This window comes from Populus alba, chromosome 2, assembly GCF_005239225.2.
Source record: "Populus alba chromosome 2, ASM523922v2, whole genome shotgun sequence".
NCBI lineage: Eukaryota > Viridiplantae > Streptophyta > Magnoliopsida > Malpighiales > Salicaceae > Populus > Populus alba.
Window position 1 is genome coordinate 12,606,364 of NC_133285.1, and position 23,161 is coordinate 12,629,524.

The window sequence follows — 23,161 nt, forward strand, 5'->3', positions numbered from 1 at the left end:
TTTCTTGTGCTTGCTTGAGAAATTTGGTTTGCCTTTCGGTTTCCTGTTTTTAGTGATATTTTACATCTATGGACTCATCCTTTTATCTCACCCTTCTTTTGCAGGATCCCATTCTGTTTTACTATTGTTTTGTTTCTATTTTAAGTTCTTTACTTTTATTTTGCAATCATGACTTTTTTCTTCAGCGATCGTCATTTTGGTTGCCTTTGAGTGCCATGTTATCATGTGAGTTGGATGACTGTTGTCCATGTATCTTCTTTATTCTTGCATATAAGTTTTATGTGATGTGTGTGAGAGAGGAATTGCTCCCCTTTTTTCTAATCTCTATTAATACCTTGCATGCAAGTTTTTGTTTTCTATTTCATTTCCTTATGTTTACTTTCTCATATTTTCTGGGTTTTTGATTAATGTTATCCCATTTGCTGACTATTGATTTCAGCTTCTTCTTCTTTTTTAACCGATTTCTTGTTTTAATTTGTTATTTTGGTAGGTGTTGATTTTGATTCATTGCAGTTTCTGTTGTGTTACAAGTGCTCTTTCATGATTTGAGATCGTTGAGTCAATATTCATGTAGGTATGTTCTTCCATTATTGGAGTCTTGATTTGGTTTTTTTTTTTTTTAGGATATCAGGATTTTTTTGTTCACTAATCTTTGTTAATGCTTTGCGTCCACGTTTTTCTTTTCCATTTTGTTGTTTTGTGCTTGGTTTCCCTACAAATACACGCACAAACACACATTGAAATAGATGCATATAATTGTCAAAATTGGCGGGGGTGACAGAATTTATGGCCATTTATAGGTGGCGGGTAAAGAGTACATTAAAACTTGTTTTTTGGTTTTTTGGTTTTTTTTTAATATATTAAAATAATATATATACTTTTTATTTTTGAAAAAAACACCAAAAATAATGAATTTAAAAGAATGAGTTTTGCTTACTCACACACAATCAAAATCTATAAAAAATTATAATTACAAGCTAAATAACTTTATTTATACTAGGTAAAAACATACTATATAAGAATAGGAAAGTATTAAAAAGTACTAATTAAAATAAAGATAAAAATCATAAATCAACTATAAGACTAATATATATCCCATAAGTTGGGGGGCGCGCGGCGTCGAGTGGTAGCGGGTTTACCTCTTGAGAGTGTGGGTTGAAAAGGGGTTTAAGTATAATCATAAAGTTATGATTATAAGGTTCATGAGTCGTCATCTAATATTATAGTTACTGAAAAATCTATGGTCTACAAGAGTCTGGGTAAATGATTGATTATGCAAGGAGGAGATGCATCACCACTAGTATTCCCCACCTAAGATATGTTACATTGTTATTTAATTAATTTTTAAGATCATATTTCTATCCATTGTTTTTTTTCTAAGGTCCAACTTAGATTTTTTTTTTTACATGTGGAAGTCTCCACCTTATTAGATTAAAGCTTAACTATTCTAAGGTCTAAATTTTAGCGTTGTATTTATTTTCTAAATATAACTAATTCGTGACATTCTGAACAAAATAATTGTTATGGTTTTTTTGTTTTTGTTTTTTTTTTTTTTTTTGTATTTTGGACAAACCTTAATGTATAATTATAAACTACTTATGATATCTATTTTGCATTTTAAAACATGAGAAATATGCCATTTTTGTTTTTTTTAAATGAAAATATGGTTGGAAAACTTTTACAATTTGGCCATTTGCACATTTTTAGAAAAGGAAATTAATTTATTTTTTTCATTTTAAATTTTTTAGAAAAGTTTTGGAGAAAACCCTGAATCTGTATCTTACAGTGTAAATATACTGCCTAATATTATGCAAAATAGTTGATAAAACATGTGAGAATCCCATAAATATTTTTTAAAATGCCCTTTGAAAAACATGAAATTTTTTCTCTTTTTTTTTTATTATTATTATTATTATTATTATTATTATTATTAATAAATATAGTGGGATGGGCTCGACTCAGTGGAATCGGGTTAGGTCAACTGCGGCCCAACAGACCTAGCCTTTCTCTCTTTTTACATTAGGCTGGGCCGCTACAAGTTCAGCCCAGGCCCATATGGTCACTGGCCTAGCCCAATGACCATGTTAATCATGTGGCCATTGCATTTAAAATCATGCAATGCCCACAACGAGGAGGGGGGAACAAGAGGAGAAGGAGGATAAACCTTGCCTGACCAGAGGTAGACGGTTGCTGGCGGCGTTTCTAGTGGTGTAAGGAAGACCGATGTGTGGTTGGTATGTAGTGGTGGAGGTGCGGTGGAGGAAGTATGAGAAAACCAGTTGAGAGAAGAAAAATAGGAAACTGGGGAGAATGCTGATTTTTTCACAATTTTTATCTCTGATTTCTTGATGCTCAAAGCTTGGAATGCACATCTATTTATAGGGGTTGAATGAGAGACATGTTGTCTTTACTAGTGTCAAATATTAACCCTTGATTCGAACCGGAAGAATCCTAACCGTTGGTTCAAAGTCGTCATTATGACTTGTCAGATTTTAACAACTCAAAGTTGTCCAAGTTGACCTCTTTGGGGCGGCACCAGAGCCATTGTGGTGTGAATTGGCTAGAAAAAAACAATAATGGGGTATGGTCAAATATGGGGCCGTTATTTTGGTGTTTGCTTTTTTTTGGTTTGGTAAAGAGATGAAGTATTGAATGATTTGAAAAGATGGCAACCAAGCAACTTTTAGGGTGAAAAAAAAAAAAACAAGAAGAAGATGAATAATAGATCAGATGACACATCGTCTGGTTTGTCTTTTTTTTTGTCCAAATGGCGATGTTTTGGTAGAAACGCTCTTTTTTATTTAAATGAAACGGTGTCTTTTAGGATTTTAAAATAATTCAATTTAGTCCCTTGATTTTTTATTTCTTTTAATTGCATCTTCAATTGGCCTTAACTTTTAATTTTATGCAATTTTACCCCTAAAAAAGTTAAACATCAGCCTCAAATCTCAAAACCTTTTTCATTGTGGTCATTGGTTTTAAATTTATGCAAATTAACTTTCAATTGATCATTAAACTATCAATTTTTTTCAATTTCGCCCCTGATTTCAATCAATTAAGCCTCCATGGTTCGGTGCTTTTTGCAAAATGGTCATTGGCTATGAATTTTTTCAATTTAGTCCTTAATTGATCTCAAACTTTTTATTTTCTTGCGATTTACCCCTGATTTGAACCAATTAACTTGGTAAAAATTAAATTTAGTCCTCTAAAATTCCAATCTTCTCAATTAAGCCCAAATTAGATTCCCAAACTTAAGTTTTCACCAATTAAGCCTCTAATAAAATTAATTTGAACAATTTAAAATATAATTAAGTCCTTATACCTAATTAAATCCTTTAATTGGACCTCAAATTGAATGCTTAAATATAATTACATTCTTAATCTGGCTCATTATTAAATCAATTTAGCTTATTAAAAATCTAATTATGTCTATGAGCTTAATTTTTATACAGATTTGTCCAAAAATATTTAATTTAACCTTAAATCCGTATTGTTTCTGTAGTTTTTGACATAAAAGGGTATGATTAGGATCCTAGTTCTTCAAAAAATTCAGCTTGATTTTTTTATATATTTGGAATCCTCCTTAACCTGCTTTTGTCAAAAAACTAGTCTTTTATTATTATTATTATTATTATTTTATTTTTTATTTTGGAAAGAAAAAAAATAGAAATTTAGGGAATAACTCAGAAATGGGTTATGACACCATATATTAGTTTATGGACCTTATCAAAAGACTTTTTCCAATGTCTGATTGCTATTAAATTTTAATCATATACAAAACATAGCCTCTAGAATCTTTTGAAAACAGCTTAACCCAATTCAATAATCAAATTAAAAGTTATCCTTATTAGTATAAAACTATTTATTAAAAAAATAAGCTTAAACATGGCCTCATAGTATCCTGGTAGAACATTGACTCCTTGTGAATTTTATTTACACATCAAATAAGAATTATTGAGTTATCAAACTTAAATAATATGAATTTTTTTTATTGCTATAAATATTTCCTTGGAGAAAAAGGATTACTGATGCATAAGGAATCCTTGTACAATAAGGAATTTTGTTAGCATATTTCAATTTGAACTTCAAACATGTCATTGTCTTTTGTCTGGATGAATTATTGGCCTTACCATATGATGCAAATTTCTTGATCACATAATCAAGCAATCCTAGAAATATTAAAATACAACCTGTAAAGCTGAAAATCAGGTTTAATAGAACCTTGACCTAGAGAGAACCATGTACCTAAGAAAAAAAAGTATTTAAATAAACTTAGACCTAGAGATAACCCTATACCTAAGAACCCAAAGTATACAAATGACACCATAAAGCCAATCTTCGATAAATTAGATGTATGATTTTTTCCCTACAAAGAAAGGATGTTTTATCAAAAATAATTAAAAGAAAAAAATTCACGTTTATTATCACCAAGCTATCAAGATCTGTAGATCCAAAAATATTATATAGTCTCCTCTAAATAACTTTAATGGACCATTTTTCAGTTTTAAGCCAATGGGCCCAAACGAGGAATCAACTAACGTAAGTCCAATAATAAAATAAACCCCTAAACAATGTCTAATGGGTTAGAAAAAATCCAAATAAAAAATATTTATTTAAAATCAAATAGAAAAATAGGATAAAAAAACAAAGTGATCATACTAGAATTCTTCTATGTAGCCAAAATCTCTAAGCTCTCCTGAGTGATAATTTGATTGAAACTTTTAATGTAGGAATTCAACTAGAAAAATTTGTTTTGATTGCTAAAAATTCATTTCTTATATTTCCTCCTATGAATACCTTCAGAATAAGGAAAATAAACTCATGAAAAAGATCCCCTTAGATGTTATCATATCAAATCCCTGTGGGACTTAAAATCCTTGCAAAGTATGGACTTTAATTCTTTTATAAATTCAAGCCATATTAGGAACCCTTATAGCCTAATCTCATGCACAAGTTTAGGGACTAAATAAGCCTCATTTAATCTCCTTTTTTTTTTCTGTCTAAAAGTCATTACAAGTCTGGACTGATTACGTTGAAAATAGCCAAGAGAAAACACTTTATCGATGAATATGTCAAAACAATAACAACAACTTAATTTGACCAAATTTACCAATAAATATTACTACAATATAGTTTCATGTTGTTTAGTATCTCCCTGCAGAGTTTTAGCTTGATCCAAATTACTTTTGAGAGATATTTCTTATCTTGCAAACTGGTTTAATATCATTTTACAGCAAAATTCAAACCTAACTTTGTCTATATCATCTCTTCTCTCTTCAAAAGGATTTGTCCTTGAAAATATAACATAAAGATCATCCCCTAAAGAAAACAAACTAGTATCATGTCAGAAAATAACATCATCATCAAGGCCTAAAGCCTAAAAGAACTTTGTTAGCAAAAAAGTTCTCCATCATGTCAGAAAATAGCATCGTCATCAAGTTGTCATTTTCAACCATCTTCCCCATTTTCAATTTTAGTTTCTCATCATATATTTGATTAGGTGTTAAAGGCCTTCCATCCATCTCAAAGGAATACATATTTGTCAACCTATTATGTATAGCTCTTCCATCATATCGTTATGGTCTACCAAACAATAAATGACTAACTTACATTGACACAATATCACATAACACCTCATAACAATATTTACCAATAAAAAAAGTAACTAAGACCTATTTATTCACCATCACCTCACCACTGTCATTCAACCATTGTAATTTATAAAGTATGAGATGTTTAGTAGTGTGCAAGTTCAACTTTTCAACCAATTCAATACTAGTTATATTAATGCAACTACCACCATATATAATTAAGCTATATACCTTATTCTAAACATGGCATCTTATATGGAATATGTTCTCCTTCTGATCTTCTAAATCATCTACCTTGACATGTATATTCAATGTTCTCATCACCACAAGTCTCTCTCTTAAATGGATATTCAAAATAAACATCATCAGTATCCTCTAATGGTGACATCTTCTCATCTCCATCCACCCATCAGTCTCAACCTTATTATTGGCTTCCATAACCATGACTTTTTTGTTTGGACACTATGAAGCCACATAACCAAAACTCAAAAAATAAAAACATTTAATATCATAGTTACAAAAAGTAAAAGTATTATTGTTACCTTTATAAGTGGCCAAGCTGTCTTTATTCTCTCTAGGATATTTTACCTTGCTTATGTCATTTGGTTGTGATGAACTAACCCCATTGTTAGCCTTTTAATTAGGTTCCCAAGGTGTCAAAGAGCCCAATAATTGGTTTTGTTATATGGTATCTTTTCGTTTAAGATGGCTCTCTATCTTCACGATCATATGCATCATCTCCTCCAACTCCATATAATGATGCAATTCCACAATATAAGCTATATCATGATTAAAACCATTCATAAATCTAACAATAGTAGCCTTTTTATCCTCTTTAACAGTAGCCTAAATCATAACAAGTTTAATCTCTTTGAAGTACTCATCAACACTCTTTATACTCTAGCTTAAACTCTGCAACCTTTGATACAACTCTCTATAGTAGTTGCTATGCACAAAACTCCTTGTAATGGATCTTATCCCATCTTAAGTATCAAAATTCCTCTCATAATTCCTTTGGTGGTGCATCATTAATTGATCCCACCAAATAATAGCATAGTTAGTAAATGCAATCACAATCTTGATTTTCTCGAGCTTTGGATAATTGTGACACTAAAAAATCTACTCCACTTTCTTCTCTCACTCTATATAAACTTTTGGATCATTTTTCCCTAAAAAAGCCAATATTTCAACTTAATTGTATCTAAATCTTTACTAAACTCAACATTATGGTCACGACACCTATAATTACCCCTTTGGCTAAAATTATCATCATATAAATCCCCTTCATATCGATGATCTACTCCCTATTTCCCACGAGCATATTATAAATAATAAATATTATCCATGTCCGCATTATAAGCCACAAACTCGTCCATATCGGTGTTAACTTGCCTAAAAAAACCTCCTAACATTAAATTCTTTTTTATCAAGCCTATTTTGAACCCCACCATAACCATTAGCATATTACCTCTACAACCTTACCAACTTATCTCCAAATTCATCGGTCATTTGATCCATTCATTGTTTATAATTTACAACTGAATTACAATTTCATTTTGATATGCCGTGAATGATTTGAAAATCAGCAACAATGATTCTAATGAAAACGGATGAATGATGGGTCTGGTTGTGTTGTCTTTTTTTTGGTATTTAGGCAGGATTGTAGTGATTTAAGGTAAATAAGATGGAGGATAAACTAGAATGATACTTTGATAAGTCGATCTGGACGCCACAAAGATCAATCTAGGATTTCGATGCCACACTCTTTGTGATGGAAGAGTGATAAGTCAGGTAGGGTTCTTCACAAAATGAATTTGGAAGAACAACTCTTAATTCTCTGAATTAAATTTTCAAATCTTGGCCAAAAGTGTTTATTACTTATTCTGATACATATTTATCATTGGAACATCCCTCCAAAGTTAGGTGAATTCAACATGACAGAAGTCAAGCCTAAAAACTAGACTTTTAATAAAGTAATTAGACAAATTTAACTAACACACGTTTTTTTTTTTACATTTCTGAAACATAAGCAGACCAAATTTAAAACAACAATAACTTTTGACACAAAAGTCCAATGCAATCATGGTTGGACAATCTAGAAAGATCATATTTTGACCTTAAATTTTACCTAGATAAGTCTTGTTATCACATACAATGGATGACTTCAAATTCAAGTTCAAATCCATCTACTGTTCTGACCGTAAATAGCATCAATTCCTTCACTTATTTGCATTATTAATCCAAATACAAGTAGCCTAGCATCAAAAGAACCATTAAGGGCTTTTCTTATCTCCAAGACCTAATTGGAGGCAAATAACCACCCTTGAACCAATTTCAAACTGATTGCTAATTTTTAACTCCGACGCAGTTTCAATCATTACAATTTGATTCGTCAAGGCCCGTTGTTGTTGTTTCACTCTCGCTCTTGTCATTGGACCATCTGAATCCTTTTGCATATTAGATTCAGCTTTACAAGATGGATTATAATTCCCATGATGCACATCATCAGCCCCGGGTTGATAATGATTTGTCCTCAAGTCAGAATTGTCAGTATGGAGTCAAGTCTTTCACATTAAAAGTAGCTGATATGTTGTAATCACCAGGAAGATCTACCTTATACGCATTGTCATTCAAGCGTCAAAATCCTAGATTGATCTTTGTGGCGTCCAGATCGACTTATCAAAGTATCATTCTAGTATATCCTCCATGTTATTTACCTTAAATCACTACAATCCAGCCTAAATATCAAAAGAAAAACAATACAACCAGACCCATCCTTCATCCATTTTTGCTAGAATCATTGTTGCCGATTTTCGAGTCATTCATGGCATATCATCTGGTATCAGAGCATCAGTTGCAATCTAAGACAGGAGCCAAAAACAACAATAACAAGAAGAAAGGTTTGCTGGAATTGAGGTTGATAGACCCTTATGCAAATGATGCAAAGAAATAATTTGCAACCCTAACAGAGGCAAGCACTTAGGGTGCCACGAAATGATATTATAGAAGCTAATGAAGATCCAATTGGGGATGATGAAGCTGATGATAGGGTCAGACCAAGAAAGCAGAATTATAATCCTCCTAATGGTCTCAAACTTAAGATTCCACCATTTAGACGAAGTAGTTCACCTGAGGAATAGTTGGAGTGGATTCAGAAGGTTGAAAAGGTTTTTGAATGGTATGAATATTTTGAAGAAAGGAAGTGCAAGGTGGTAGCACTTGAGTTTATAGATTATGCTCTTTTATGGTGGGAAAACTTAAAGATTCAGAGGAGAAGGGATGGAGAGGAGGAGATTACAACATGGGCAATTATGAAAAGGGTGATGAAGAAGAGATTTGTTCCTGATTACTATAAACAGGAGCTATACATCATACTTCAAACTTTGCGACAAGGATCTTTGAGCGTGGAAGAGTATGTGAAAGAGTTTGAGCTGCTACTGATTCGATGTGAATTGATGGAACCTCAAGAGCAAACAATAGCAAGATTTCTTGAAGGGTTAAGGAAGGATATAACTAATGTTGTTGAGTTACAGCCGTACATCTTCCTTGAGGAAGTTATAAAGCTTGCAACCCGAGTAGAGAGGCAGCATAGACGAGGAGGTGTCCGAACTACATTAAGCACGACAAGGGCTGTTTCTACGCCTACACGAATATAGAGCACACCTAAACAGGATGAGAAGGTGGAGTTTAGCAAAGGGAATACCAGTTTTGATTCTTTGAAGGGAAATGAGAAGGTGATAAAACCTCAACATCCTAAGAGGTTTTGGGACATCAAGTGCTTCAAATGCTTAGGACATGGGCACATTGCTTCGGAATGTCCAAATAAAAGGGTGATGATTTTGAATGGGGATCATGGAGAGCTGATCAATGGAGATGAGGTTAAAATTGAAGATGAAGATGAGGTACAAGTAGCTGAACAAGAAGAGGATTTCAAACCAGTGAAGGGAGATTTTTTGGTTGTTCAACGGGTTCTGAATGCATAAATTGATGTTAGTGATGAGCAATGCGAGAACATCTTTCATACTCAATGTCAGATTCGAGATAAGGTGTGTGGGATGATCATTGATAATGGAAGTTGCACTAATATTGTGTCAACTACCTTGGTGGAGAAATTGGGTTTAAATACCCTTCCACATCCCAGACCCTATATTTTGCGATGGCTAAATGAGAATGGAGAGATTTGGGTGACAAAGAAAGCTCGTGTATCTTTTTTCATTAAAACCTATAACGACAAGGTTTTGTGTGACGTTGCGCCAATGTCAACTACCAATTTTTTGTTGGGTCGTCCATGGCAGTTTGATAAGGATATGACCTACAATGGATGAAAGAACACTTATTCTTTTATGCTAAATGGAAAGAAGGTGAACTTGTTACCATTGAGTTCTCAACAAGTTAGAAAGGATTAGTTACGAAGCCAACAAAAGGAGGTGACATCACGTAAGGGGTTGTTGTTTGCCAAAAAAGGAGACATCAAACAAGCATTAGCCACAACAGGGATTGTTTTCATGGTCTGGGCAAAGCAACTACTACAAGTAGAAGGATTGGACTTACCAAGATAGATTAAGAAATTACTTGAAGAATTTAAAGATGTGTTCCCAGATGAATTACCTAAAGGGTTACCACCTATTCGTGAAATTGAGCATCAAATTGATTTAGTGCCGGGAGCTTCACTTCTAATAGACCAGCATACAGATGTAATCCAGAGGAAGCGAAAGAGATTCAAAGGCAGGTTGGTGAGCTCTTAGAGAAGGGCTATGTGCGCGAATCACTTAGTCCATGTTTCGTACCTACTTCGCTTGTACCGAAGAAAGATGGTACCATGAGGATGTGTATGGACAACCGCGCTATCAACAAAATAACAGTTAAGTATCGATTTCCTATACCAGACTTGATGATTTGCTTAATGGGTTGCATGGTGCTGCATTGTTTTTGAAAGTCGATTTGATGAGTGGCTATCACCAAATTAGAATGAAAGAGGGAGATGAATGGAAAACAACATTTAAAACTAAACATGAGTTATATGAATGGATGGTAATGCCGTTTGGGTTATCTAATGCGCCTAGTACATTTATGAGGCTTATGAATCATGTTTTGAGGGAATATATTGGGCTGTTTGTTGTAGTATATTTTGACGACATCCTGGTGTATAGCAAGACCTTTAATGATCATGTGAAGCATCTTAGAGTTGTGTTTGAGACTTTGCAAGATTCTAAGTTGTATGGGAAACTCACAAAGTGTTACTTCTGTAAAAAAAGTGTCGTGTTTCTTGGATATATTATCTCTATCAGGGGAGTTAGAGTTGATGAGGAGAAAATTGAGGCAATTCAAGACTGGTCAAAACCTGCTAGTATCGCTAATGTGAGGAGTTTCCATGGTTTAGCTTCTTTCTACAGGCGATTAGTGAAAGACTTCAGCTCTATTGTTGCTCCTATGACAGAATGCTTGAAAAAAAAGGGAAAGAGTTTAGATGGAGTGAAGATGCGCAGAAAGCTTTTGAGCTAATTAAGGAAAAGTTGTGTACTGCTCCAGTTTTAACACTTCCAGACTTTGCTAAAACATTCAAAATAGAGTGCAATGCTTCCGGGGTTGGAATTGGTGCTGTTTTGATGCAAGAAAAGAGGCCGATCGCATTCTTCAGTGAAAAGTTAAATGGAGCGCATTTGAACTACTCTATTTACGACAAGGAGTTCTATGCTTTGATTCTGGTTCTGGAGGTATGGCAACACTACTTATTACTTAAAGAATTTGTTATACATACTAATCATGAAGCTTAAAGTATCTTAAGGGGCAAAGCAAGCTGAATCGAAGACATGCTAAATGGGTGGAGTTCATGAAGTCATTTCCTTATATCATAAAGTACAAGAAAAGGCAAGTTAATGTGGTTGCTGATGCTCTTTCTAGAAGGTATGCATTGATCTCTATGTTGAATGCAAGACTGATAGGTTTTGAACAAGTGAAGGATCAGTATGCCAATGATTCATACTTTGCTAATGTGGTTGCCGAATGTGCAAAGGGAGCTTGTGATGGGTTCTTTATGCATAAAGGTTACTTGTTCAAAATGAGCAGAATGTGTATTCCTTCAGGTTCATTACGAGAGTTGCTTGTGTGAAGGCTCATAGTGGTGGTCTTAGTGGTCATTTTAGGGAGAAGAAGACTTATGAGCTGCTGAAAGAATTTTTTTTTTGGCCCAGTATGTTACGGGATGTACACAAGGTGATTGAAAGATGTGTTATTTGCAAGAGAGCTAAGGGTAAAGAGAATGTGTATGGACTATATATGCCACTACCTATTCCAGAGCAACCATGGATGGATATTAGCATAGACTTTGTACTTGGATTACCAAGAACACAACGTGGGAAGGATTCAATAATGGTGGTGGTTGATCGATTCTCCAAAATGTCTCAGTTCATTCCTTGTAAGAAAACTGACGATGTAGTACATGTTACTGATTTGTTCTTTCAAGAGATTGTTCGTTTACATGGAATTCCTAAAAGCATTATCTCTGATCGTGATACAAAATTCTTAAGCCACTTTTGGAAGACTCTTTGGAGGAAACTTGGAACGAAGTTACTTTTCAGTATGACATGTCATCCACAAACTGATGGACAAACTGAGGTAGTAAACCAAACTTTATCTTCTTTGTTACAAGTTGTTATACATAAGAATTTGAAGAGTTGGGGTACTTGTTTGCCTATTGTGGAGTTTGCATATAATCGTAGTGTGCATGGGGCTACAAAAGTTTCACTATTTGAGGTTGTGTATGGCTTTAATCCTTGTGTTCCTATTGATCTTGTTCATATTCCAATTCATGAGAGGACATCTATGGATGGAATTAGAAAGACAGAATTGATGAAGAAACTACATGAGCAGGTTCGACTACATATTGAGGAGAAAACAACAAAGTATGCTAAACAAGCTAACAAGGGGCGAAAGATGGTCAGGTTTGAACCTGGAGATCTTGTTTGGATTCATATTAGTAAGGGCAGATTTCCAAGCAAACGTAAGTCCAAGTTGATGCCAAGAGCTGATGGTCCATTTTGGATTATAGAGAAGGTGAATGACAATGCGTATAAGATAGATCTTCCTGGTAATTACAACGTATCAGCTACTTTTAATGTGAAAGACTTGACTCCATACTTACGATTCTGATTTGAGGACACATCATTCTTAACCCGGGGCTGATGATGTGCATCATAGGAATTATAATCCATCTCGTAAAGCTGAATCTAATATGCAAGAGGATTCAGATGGTTCAATGACAAGAGCGAGAGTGAAACAACAACAACGGGCCTTGATGAATCAAATTGCAATGATTGAAGCTGCATCGAAGTTAAAAATTAGCAATCAGTTTGAAATTGATTCAAGGGTGCTTATTTGCCTCCAATTGGGACTTGGAGATGGGAAAAGCCCTTAATGGTTCTTTTGATGCTATGCTACTTGTATTTGGATTGATAATGCAAATAAGTGAAGGAAATGATGTTGTTTACGGTCAGAACAGTAGATGGATTTGAACCCGAATTTGAAGTCATCCATTGCATGTGATAACAAGACTTATCTAGGTAAAATTCAAGGTCAAAACATGATCTTTCTAGATTGTCCAACCATGATTGCATTGGACTTTTGTGTCAAAAGTTATGGCTGTTTTAAATTTGGTCTCCTTATGTTTTAGAAATGTCAAAAAAGAAAAACGTGTTAGTTAAATTTGTCTAGTTATTTTATTAGAAGTCTAGTTTTTAGGCTTGACTTCTATCATATTGAATTCACCTAACTTTGGAGGGATGTTCCAATGATAAATATGTATCAGAATAAGTAATAAACACTTTTGGCCAAGATTTGAAAACTTAATTCAGAGAATTAAGAGTTGTTCTTCCAAATTTGTTTTGTGAAGAACACTACCTGACTTATCACTCTTCCATCACAAAGAGTGTGACATTGAAATCCTAGATTGATCTTTGTGGCGTCCAGATCGACTTATCAAAGTATCATTCTAGTCTATCCTCCATCTTATTTACCTTAAATCACTACAATCCAGCCTAAATACCAAAAGAAAGACAACACAACCAGACCCATCCTTCATCCATTTTCGTTAGAATCATTGTTGCCAATTTTCGAATCATTCACGGCATATCACATTTTGCCCTATTTGTGGTGCCATGCTATTGCTTAACTTAAACATATTAGAATCTGAAAAATTAGTTGGTTGACAAGAAATATATATTCCCCACTTACTCCCTTGCGTGTTTATAGTCCTTTCGTGTTTCACTCATGGATTCATGGCAATTTACAAGATAATTTACAACAAGATGAAGACATATTAAAATTAATTAACGATATGAGAAACTAAAATCAACACAAAAATAGCAAAAAAAACACTTTCTCGATAAATCTGTCAAAATAGTAACAACTTTGACCAATTTAAATAATATATTGCCACTCTTATTCACCTTAAAATTTACCAAAACATAGTTCCATGTATTTAGTATCTCCCTATAAAAGTTTAACTCCATCTGATGTATTTTTTAAGAGATATGCCTTATCGTGCAAAATTGGTCAATAGGCATTTTAAGGAAAACTTTGAACCTAAGTTGGTTCGTATCACCATATATGGATAAAATGTTTGAGATGTCTATTTTACATCCCAATTGGAATTGCATGAAAATTCAACATATAGCTCCAAATATGAGTCAAAAGTACACAAATGTCTAGTTTGATAAATTTACAACTTCTTAACCTAAATATTCAGAATCAAACTAATCAAATTCTCTTGGATTCTCTTAGTTTCTGAACTTATAATATGACCAATTGGTAGCTCTAATGAATTCTTTGGTGATGCTTGCTGATTTCCATCTTTTGAGACTTCATAAGCCAAAAAAAAAAAAAAAGGTTACAAGGTCAATTCTTCAGTAGGCATGACAATTTCACCTGAATCTAATGGATATTAACCCAAATGGATATGAAATTTCTAGATCCAATCAGGTGTAGAGTTAAGTTTAGGTAAAACTTGAAGGTAAAAGGTCGGGTTTGGTTTAGGTATAGATATTGGTCTACCCAAGCCAAATCCGAAATTGACTTGAAATAAATAAACAATCTTAAAGTTTGAGAAAATTACATGTATACCAAGATAATTCTATACTAAATAATTTTAAATTATAACATTCAATTTTAGATTTTGGGTTCGAGTTTTAGGTTATGGTCGAGTTTGAGTACAGATAGTACAAAACCCAATCTGAAGATATCCATTATCATTCATATATATGTCTTGCCGTCACCCTCTTTGTCGTATAATGATGGGAATGTTAAAAAATTTATGTATTTTTTTATATTTTTATGGTCTAATTTTAAACAATTGGTCTACTAAATTGTAATTTGACTGAATAAGGGGTTTGATTAGAAACTCATGTATTTTGGGTTAAGAAAAGCTATTTCAAATGAAAAAAAAAAAAAAAAACCTTTTAAATCAGAGAACTAATTATCTAGATTTTTTTATACTTGGCGTAAAACATTTTCACTGATTTTATTAAAATAGTAATCAATTATTTTAATTTTAAATTTTTTGGTCCTTTGGTTTTTTATCCCATTTTCATCCCCTTTTTTTTTATTCATTTGAAGTTGCGTTTATTTGGAATTGAGTTGCTATTTTATTTTGGCTATTTAGCTTATGAGATCTCAGGATCCTAGAAAAAAACAATTTGATGCTTGGTTGATGCTTAATTTAGCAAAATTAAATGATATTTTATTGATTTGAAACAATTAAAGCATGAAGACTGAATGTGAACAATAAAAAAAATTCAGCCCCTTTATCTTTAAAGAATAAAGGGTTGAATTGCACGGGTAGGGGAAAGATTAGCCATATTTTCTTGGTCACATATTTTTTTTGTTTTTCAATTTAATCCTTTAATATTAAATTTATTGGAGATTGGACTTAAAAATAATTTTTGGTTGCTTAGAAATAGGAGTCTCATGATATCAAGGAAAAACTATGATATACAGTTGATGCTCAAATTAATAAAATAAAATTTTATTTTATTAATCTAAAAAAAGTAAGCTTAATGGACCAATTTTGAAATTCATAAAAATTATAGGGACTAGGGTCGATGAGCAAAAGATGTTGGCATGTGCATAGGATGCTTCAACATGTGAAGGAAGTAATCCTGCTTTTACAATGCGTACAACTTCATTTAGTGTCAAAATGTTGTAATCCCTGATTTCTCTAGTGATGCAATGATTCTAGCTGGTAAAGGCACGTGGCAAGTAATTTCATTTATTTTCTTCTCCTCAGACTTTTCTCTCTTTTCTCATTGGTTCTCACGTCCATTCTCTTCAAAATAGCAAAAGGTCCTATGATTTTATATTTATATTAATTTTTGTTTTTATTTTTTTTATTGTTGTTTGTTTAGTTTTCACAACCAAAAATTTGATAAATATAAATAGAAACAACAACAGAATATTTTCGTCAGTAGATTGCATTAAATTTTACTAATACAATATCCCTCACCTATATCATTCGGTAAACACTAACGTAAATATTCTTTTGGTATATATCGAGGGAGTTACAGTGGAAAATGAAGGAATTAAAAAAAAAAAAACAAAAAGTACGATGACATGTCATTTATACAGACAACATTATCGATAGATTAATACTGTTAGTAAAATTTATTTGTAAACCTGTTAGTAAATTATTTTCTTCTCCTTAGAACTATTCATTATGTTAATTACAAGGGGTATCATCAACTGATTAATTTTGTTGTTATATTTCTAAAAGTTCTAAAACTGTTCATTTCTCAATTACATTGTTCATGTTGTCTACTACAAATGCGATCACTAACGGATGAATTCTAATGGTATTTTCTAGAGAATTTTGGAATTGTTCACTTCTTAATTGCATTGTTAATTATTGTTCTTTACAAATGAAATCACCAACAAATTGAAAAGTCGTTAGTGATATTTGGGGGTTTCTGAAAATTCTTGATTAAATTGAAAATTTAAATTAAATATTATAGATAAAATTACCGATGGATTGAAAAGTCGTTGGTGATATTTGAGGGGTTACTGAAAATTTAAATTAAATATTACAGATGAAATCACTAACGGAATGATTAAAAATATTAATATTTAATTATCTATTAGTAAACTCATAGTAAAATGCTCCATTTAAAATACTAGAATCCCTCATTTCATAAAAGATGCATCTCGTCTTCTTCTTCTTCTTATCCTCTCTTTCCTTTCTACAAAAAAACACCAACATCCCTTTCTTTCTCTTCTCAACTCCTTCTCTTCTCTTATGTTATCTTCCACGTGCAGGTATGTCTTCTCTCCTTTTTCTTTTCTCTTCTTAATTTTTAATTAACATGCTTTAGGAATTTATTTTTCCTTTTCTCTTCCTAGCTTCATTCACATTTAAATTAAGGTCAAGTTTTTTCCTCTCTTTTTCGTTGTTTTTTTTCATTATATTTATTTTTTTTATTTTTAAATTTTTCTATTCTTAATAATTGTATAAATTTTGTTGTATGATTTTTTTTTTCATATGAGATCAATTTTGTTGGATTTTAGTTGGATTTATTTTAGCTCTTAATTTATTTTTTGCTGGATTATGGGTTCTAGAATATGTTTTCTAGGTTAATGTTATATATATATTATGTTTGGAGTAAGTTTCCAGTTAACTAAGAGCAAGACAGAGAAATTATAAAACTATTAGTTTTAGAACTAGTTATGGATTTGCACTACATTATGGGGTTAGATTTTTTTTTACTTTGTGTAAAAAAATTAATGTTCAGGTGCTACAAACACATTTTAAAGTAGGAAGAAAAATTCATGACTTAGGTCATAAATCTAAATGGGTCAAATAAGTTGTTTTTATTTTAATTATATGATGATAAAATAGGCAATGACAATAGATGGACCAAATTAAAAAAAAAAAAAAAAAGTTATCACAATAACTTAACAACAAAAATATTTTCCCAAAAAAGGACAAACAATATAACTTAATTCTCATCCTATTAAATATAGAAGGAAAACATTAGGTAAAATAAGACAAAAAAAAAAATATCCAAGTCAACCTGAGTTAGCATGATAAACTTGTAATCTGAATAATAAAAAATGAGTCAACCTGAGTTAATCCACTAAACCCATGGCCTAGGACATGAGATTGGAAAAACCTGATATAATACAAATAAAGAAAATAATAAAGCCCATTTTTTAAAAAAACAATTGTCAAAAGATGAAAGCTGGAAAGAAAATACATTAAAAAACATAATTTCAACTCACGTTAACTTTTTAAGCTCATGATTTGGGTTATTAGACCGAAAGCATCCTATTTAAAAAAAAAAAAACAAAACAAAACAAAAAACCCTCAATTATCAACCAATCAAATGTTAAAGAGTGAAATTAGGGGGAAAATAATTTCAATTATACAAAAGAATAAAAAAAAATTTAAAGAATGATGATCAAAATTGAAATAAAAAAAATAAATTTTATGTTTTGAGTGAAGAGTGAAATTAAAAAGAAAAATTAATTTAACAAAATGACTAAAAAATCAAATGAGTGAGGATCAAAATTAAAATAAAAAAATAAAAACAAGATCTTGATTGAAGGATGAAATTTTTTTAAAAAATCAAGTTAACAAAAGGACTGAAACAAAAATAACATAATAAAAAAAAAATAAGAATCAAATTAGAGAAAATAATATTTCATTAATTAGGATTAAAGGGTGAAATTAAAAAAAAAAAACAAATCAAAATCCTATAAAAAGATGAAGACAAGAATTACAAATCAAAAGAATAAGGGTCGAGTTTGACATCTCAATAAATAAGAGGACGATTTTGAAATTTACATTGTCAACATGATTTTCAAGGAGATGAGAGAGAAGTGAGAGTAGAAGAAAAAAAAGACTACTAATATCGCACTACCACCTCATGCCATTCCAAGAAAAAGAAAGTTTTGACGCTTTTAATGACATGACGAAAGGTGGTGTTTAGCTGCCAAGAGGCACCACATGAAAAGCGCGGGCTCCAACCATATTTTTTTAATTTCATTTTATATTTATTAGAATACTAAATTTCCTTTTAGTTAAGCTAATAATAACAGAAAAAACCAGTGTGAAAACATAAAAAACACTCTTAGATGCTAATTTATAAAATTTTACTTTTAAGTGTATTTTGGTTTTTTCACTATACTTTTAAAATATAAAAAAATTTATTTATTCTTGATTAATTTAAATAATAACTAATGAACCGTTCTTAATAACCGGTTCAATATTTTGTTTTTTATGGAAAGGCAGAAACTATCATTACAATATTAAAGTCAATGATGTTTTATTAAGATTGTTTTATTAAGTGTTTTTAGGTTTTGTTAATTTTATAAATTAAAAAATAATAAGATATTTAAAAAAATTAATGTGAGTGTTTCCGACTTGTATTACCTGGTTAGTACTTCTCCATATTGTTAACCTTGGCGAACATCTCTCTTAACTCGGGTTAAATTTTTAAAAAGGAAACTCAGAGTTGATTTAGTTAAACTTAACAAGTAAATCTAAAATATGATAAAAACTTGTTGATCTTTTATGATCTTTATAAGAAACAACTCAATTTTATTTTGATATTTTTATAATTTATTTATTTATTAATTAGATTATTTTACTCAATCCATGACCGCGGCTTTGGATCATGTCAATCCCGGATGGTTTAATACCTATATATTGTTAGGTCTAGGCAGGGGCGGAAGCTTCTGGAGGTGCCAAGCACCTATGCATAGTAAAAGTACCGGAGATCACTTTGCCTGTAATTTTTTATTTTGGAACATTAATCCTCATTCGTGTGTACGACGTTGTGTGTCGTAATAGTTCAAGTGTTCGAGGAGACGAGTGGTAGTACAAGTTTATAAAAAGATATGCGAGGGGCGCCCACCGTGCTCCCTAGGCGGTAGTTTATCCAAAACCAGCGAAGCAGTTCCTAGTTTCAGATTTTTACCACCTTAGCTTCCACTTGCTTCTTGCAGCATGCCAACTTTGTCTTTGCTTCCAAATTTCAACCTCTCCCTCCGCTCGACACTTTTGACCCCAGTTTTTTTAATGCCTTCTTATCAACCAGTTCATTCATCACTGCCACTTTCTTGGGTCTCAATTAGAACATCTTGATTTGCTATTTGCGCGGAAAATCCAAAATGGAATTTACATGAATCATTCATCCTACACAGTTTTGCTTATGTCAAGGGAATGTATGTATAAATAGGTATAGTAATTAATCGGTATTCACAAATTAATGTATTATTTATTACCGATCGAGGCTTCCCGCGTGTGTTTGTGTTGAATTTAGAGATTTAAAAATATCCATTCCTTATTTATGATAGCTAAAAAAAATACTACTACTCATTCGGTTCAGGCGGGGCACGGATCGTGAAAATAGGAGGATCCTTGGAGACCCATTTAACAGTGAAATCCAAGTACACGAGGAAGAACCCTTGCCGTGGTTAGAGCTCGCAACATTTTCAAAATCTCATCTTGCAAATCGGGAAACAAAAACACGAAAATGAAGGGAAGGATAATAATTTTATTGATCGACAATCAACTCATGGAATTTACATTTCGACAGAAAATTCAAGAAGTTAAATCCGTATTCATTGAAACAGGACATATTTCACACAACAAAAAAAGAAACATAATTAATCATCAATTGCCAGTTTACAAAACCATCTGAAAAAAGAAAAGACAAGACACTGCCGTCGCCGTTACAGAGGTGCCGATGTGACAGGAGGGGCGACACAAACATCATCAAAGTTCCAAAGATTAGCCACAAGGTTTTCCTGTGTGGAACCATTTGGTGCCATGGATTGCCCGTCCAGATAGGGAATCTGATAAAACTTCATGTAATTCTCATACGCAATTAACTCCTCGGTCAGTTTCTGTACCTCGTTTTCTTCCTCTCCAGTTCCCAAATCCACCACCTCCTTATTCTTCACCTTCTCTAGCTTCTCCTCCACTTCCAGCTTCACTTGACCCATATAAATATTACTCTTCACGTTCTGATTACAGCCCATCAGTCTTGTTCCCTCCTCTGAAGCGGACCCAGAATCATCCTCCCCGGAAGCGACAATTGGCTGGCCATTAAAACCATTTGAAGAGTAGGCTTCAACCTGATTCATACCAGAACCGTACCCAAAATCATAGCCTTTTGAGAAATGACAAGTGGGGGTTTGGTACATAGGAGGCTTGGTATTTGAATTTTGAGAGGATGAGTAATGTTCATCTTCGTTAGGAAAATTGACCTTGGCTTTCTTGCCGCGGATTATGCGAGCCTCTCTGTCGTAGGCTCGAGCTGCTTCCTCAGCAGTATTGAAGGTACCGAGCCAAACACGGACTCCTTTTCTTGGGTCACGAATCTCAGCAGCCCATTTACCCCATGGTCGTTGCCTTATACCTCTGTATAGATTCTTCCTCTGCCTCTTGGCATTGGGCTTCTCCACTTGCTCATGATCCCCTGTTTCAGCATAAATTCCACATTCAAAATCAATTACTTTGAAACATGAACATGAAGAAAAAAACTATAACAAGAAATGAAATGAGAGAATCTGATACCTGAAGCGGGTTGGGGTTGGGGTCGTTTGAGAGTAAACGACTCCTCCTGATTGCTAGCTTGGCTCAGACAGGACTCAAAGGGACCGAGTTTATCGAAGCATGAGTTTGGCCAGAACTGTGAAGCTGCTTCGCGGCGGCCGCGGTTACGAGGGATGATATCGGATAAAAAAGCACCGCCACACATATTTCTTAAATTAGCTAAACAATAAAACTACGAGAGATCTGTTGATAGGGAAGTAAAGTAGACGAGGGTTTATGACAAAGAACAGTTGAAAAGAATTTAAGAAGGATTTTTAAGTTGAAGGATGAGTGAGTAATAAAGAGGAGGGGGTTTATGTAGTGCGAGGAAACGAGGTGGGTGGGTGACAGCGGTAGGGACACCCGGTCCGGTTTAGGAACTTTCTTTAGATATGCATCAACTGTGTTTTTAAGATATGAATAACCTTTGTTGACTTCTTGTTGTAAAAAACACTTCATTTGCTTGGGTTATCGCAGATGTCAAAGCTGCTCAGGGTGCGGTTGCTTATTCGTAGTTGTTTTTGGCCGTTTGTTTGCGTGGTTGAACAGTAAATAGTATGTTTGGTTATGTCAAAAACATAAATTAATTTTGGTGGATCCATATAAATTCCCGTTCTGCACGTGAATTTTGAGAAGTAGCTCCTACCTGCTTTTTGAAATTTAATTTACGTGCACAATAAAATTCACTTGGACTGTTGGTGTTAGTGCAAATGAATTGCACTGTTTTGCACTGTTCACGTGAACAGTGCAATTCACTTGCACTATTCATGTGAACAGTTTTTTTTTTAAGTGTGTTTATTTTTTGTATATATATTTTTTTAAAAAAACTAATTTAGAGTGAATTAAATTTAATCGCATTGTCATGTAAACAATATTTTTTCTCTCGAAAAACTAGTGCGAAGTGAATTAAATTCACTTGCATTGTAATATCAAATCAATTTTATTCCTGATAATATTTTATCTAATTTTATATAAAGTAACCTCAATTTCAAAAACACTCTTAACCAAACATATTAAACTACTTTTTATTCAACCTCAATTTCAACCACAGTTTTAACCAAACACCTATTTTTTCAAACCAACCTCAACTAAAAGTACTTTTTATAAAACAACTTTTTTCAAACCACAACCATAACAGCTACTGCAATACCAAACACACTTATATGTGATGAAAACACAGTTAAATATTTGATAATATATCAAATTGTATTTTATATCATGGGTTTATTAAAAAATTAAGTTTGAAATACAGTTTTTATAAAGCAATTTTTGTGAAGTAGTTTTTACATGTTTTTTTGAACTGAGTTTCGTAAAACTTTGTTTGATTTTGGGTTTTAAAAACACTTTTTTTAAAAAAAAATATTTTTTTATTTTTTTTTCTTTACTTTAAATTAATTATTTTTTGTATTTTCATATCATTTTTGATACATTGATATCAAAAATAATTTTTAAAAAATAAAAAATATATATTTTGATATATTTCCAAGTAAAAACACTTTTAAAAAACAACTACAACCAAACATTTTATACATGTTTTTTGTTGCACATTAACCTGAACCATAATTTTTACCAAACATGTATCTAAAACCAGCTAAACACACCTAACCACATTTTTTAAAAAACTTACTTTTTTAAAACCCTAACTATAAAAACTACCTCAAAAACACATTCCAAGGTTATCTTTCAACTAATATTGATATGAAGGCAAAAAATAAAATCATTATATTATAATAAAAAAAAACCTAAAAAAGATAAAGAAAATATTATGACACAAGATACAAACCATTGTTTATTGGATTACCCTTAAAGAAATATATTAAAGTTTGCAATTCACGATAAAATCATATTTTTTTTTTTACAGTGAAATGATTCTAATGACACTAAAAACATACAACTTTGATCCAGAGATTTGTTTTTTATTTTTTCAATATTATTTACATAATAAAATTACATTTATACCTTTAAAAGCAATAAAATAAAAAGA

The 23,161-nt window shown here is 32.3% G+C and overlaps 1 protein-coding gene across 1 annotated transcript; it reads right to left on the reverse strand.

Moving 5' to 3' along the window:
- Positions 1–20,114: 20,114 nt before the first annotated feature.
- On the reverse strand, positions 20,115–21,474 carry LOC118046822 (ethylene-responsive transcription factor ERF071). Its single transcript, XM_035055865.2, has 2 exons — positions 21,160–21,474; positions 20,115–21,061 (listed from the first exon to the last, which is right to left on the reverse strand). The coding sequence occupies exons 1-2, from the start codon at positions 21,341–21,343 to the stop codon at positions 20,313–20,315; spliced, it is 933 nt and encodes a 310-aa protein (XP_034911756.1). The 5' UTR covers positions 21,344–21,474; the 3' UTR covers positions 20,115–20,312.
- Positions 21,475–23,161: the final 1,687 nt, after the last annotated feature.

Coding starts and splice junctions, on each gene's coding strand:
- LOC118046822 (XM_035055865.2), bottom strand. CDS start 21,343: ATGTGTGGCGGTGCTTTTTTATCCGATATCATCCCTCGTAACCGCGGC. Junction 21,062..21,159: donor CCAACCCCAACCCGCTTCAG/GTATCAGATTCT, acceptor ATGCTGAAACAG/GGGATCATGAGCAAGTGGAG.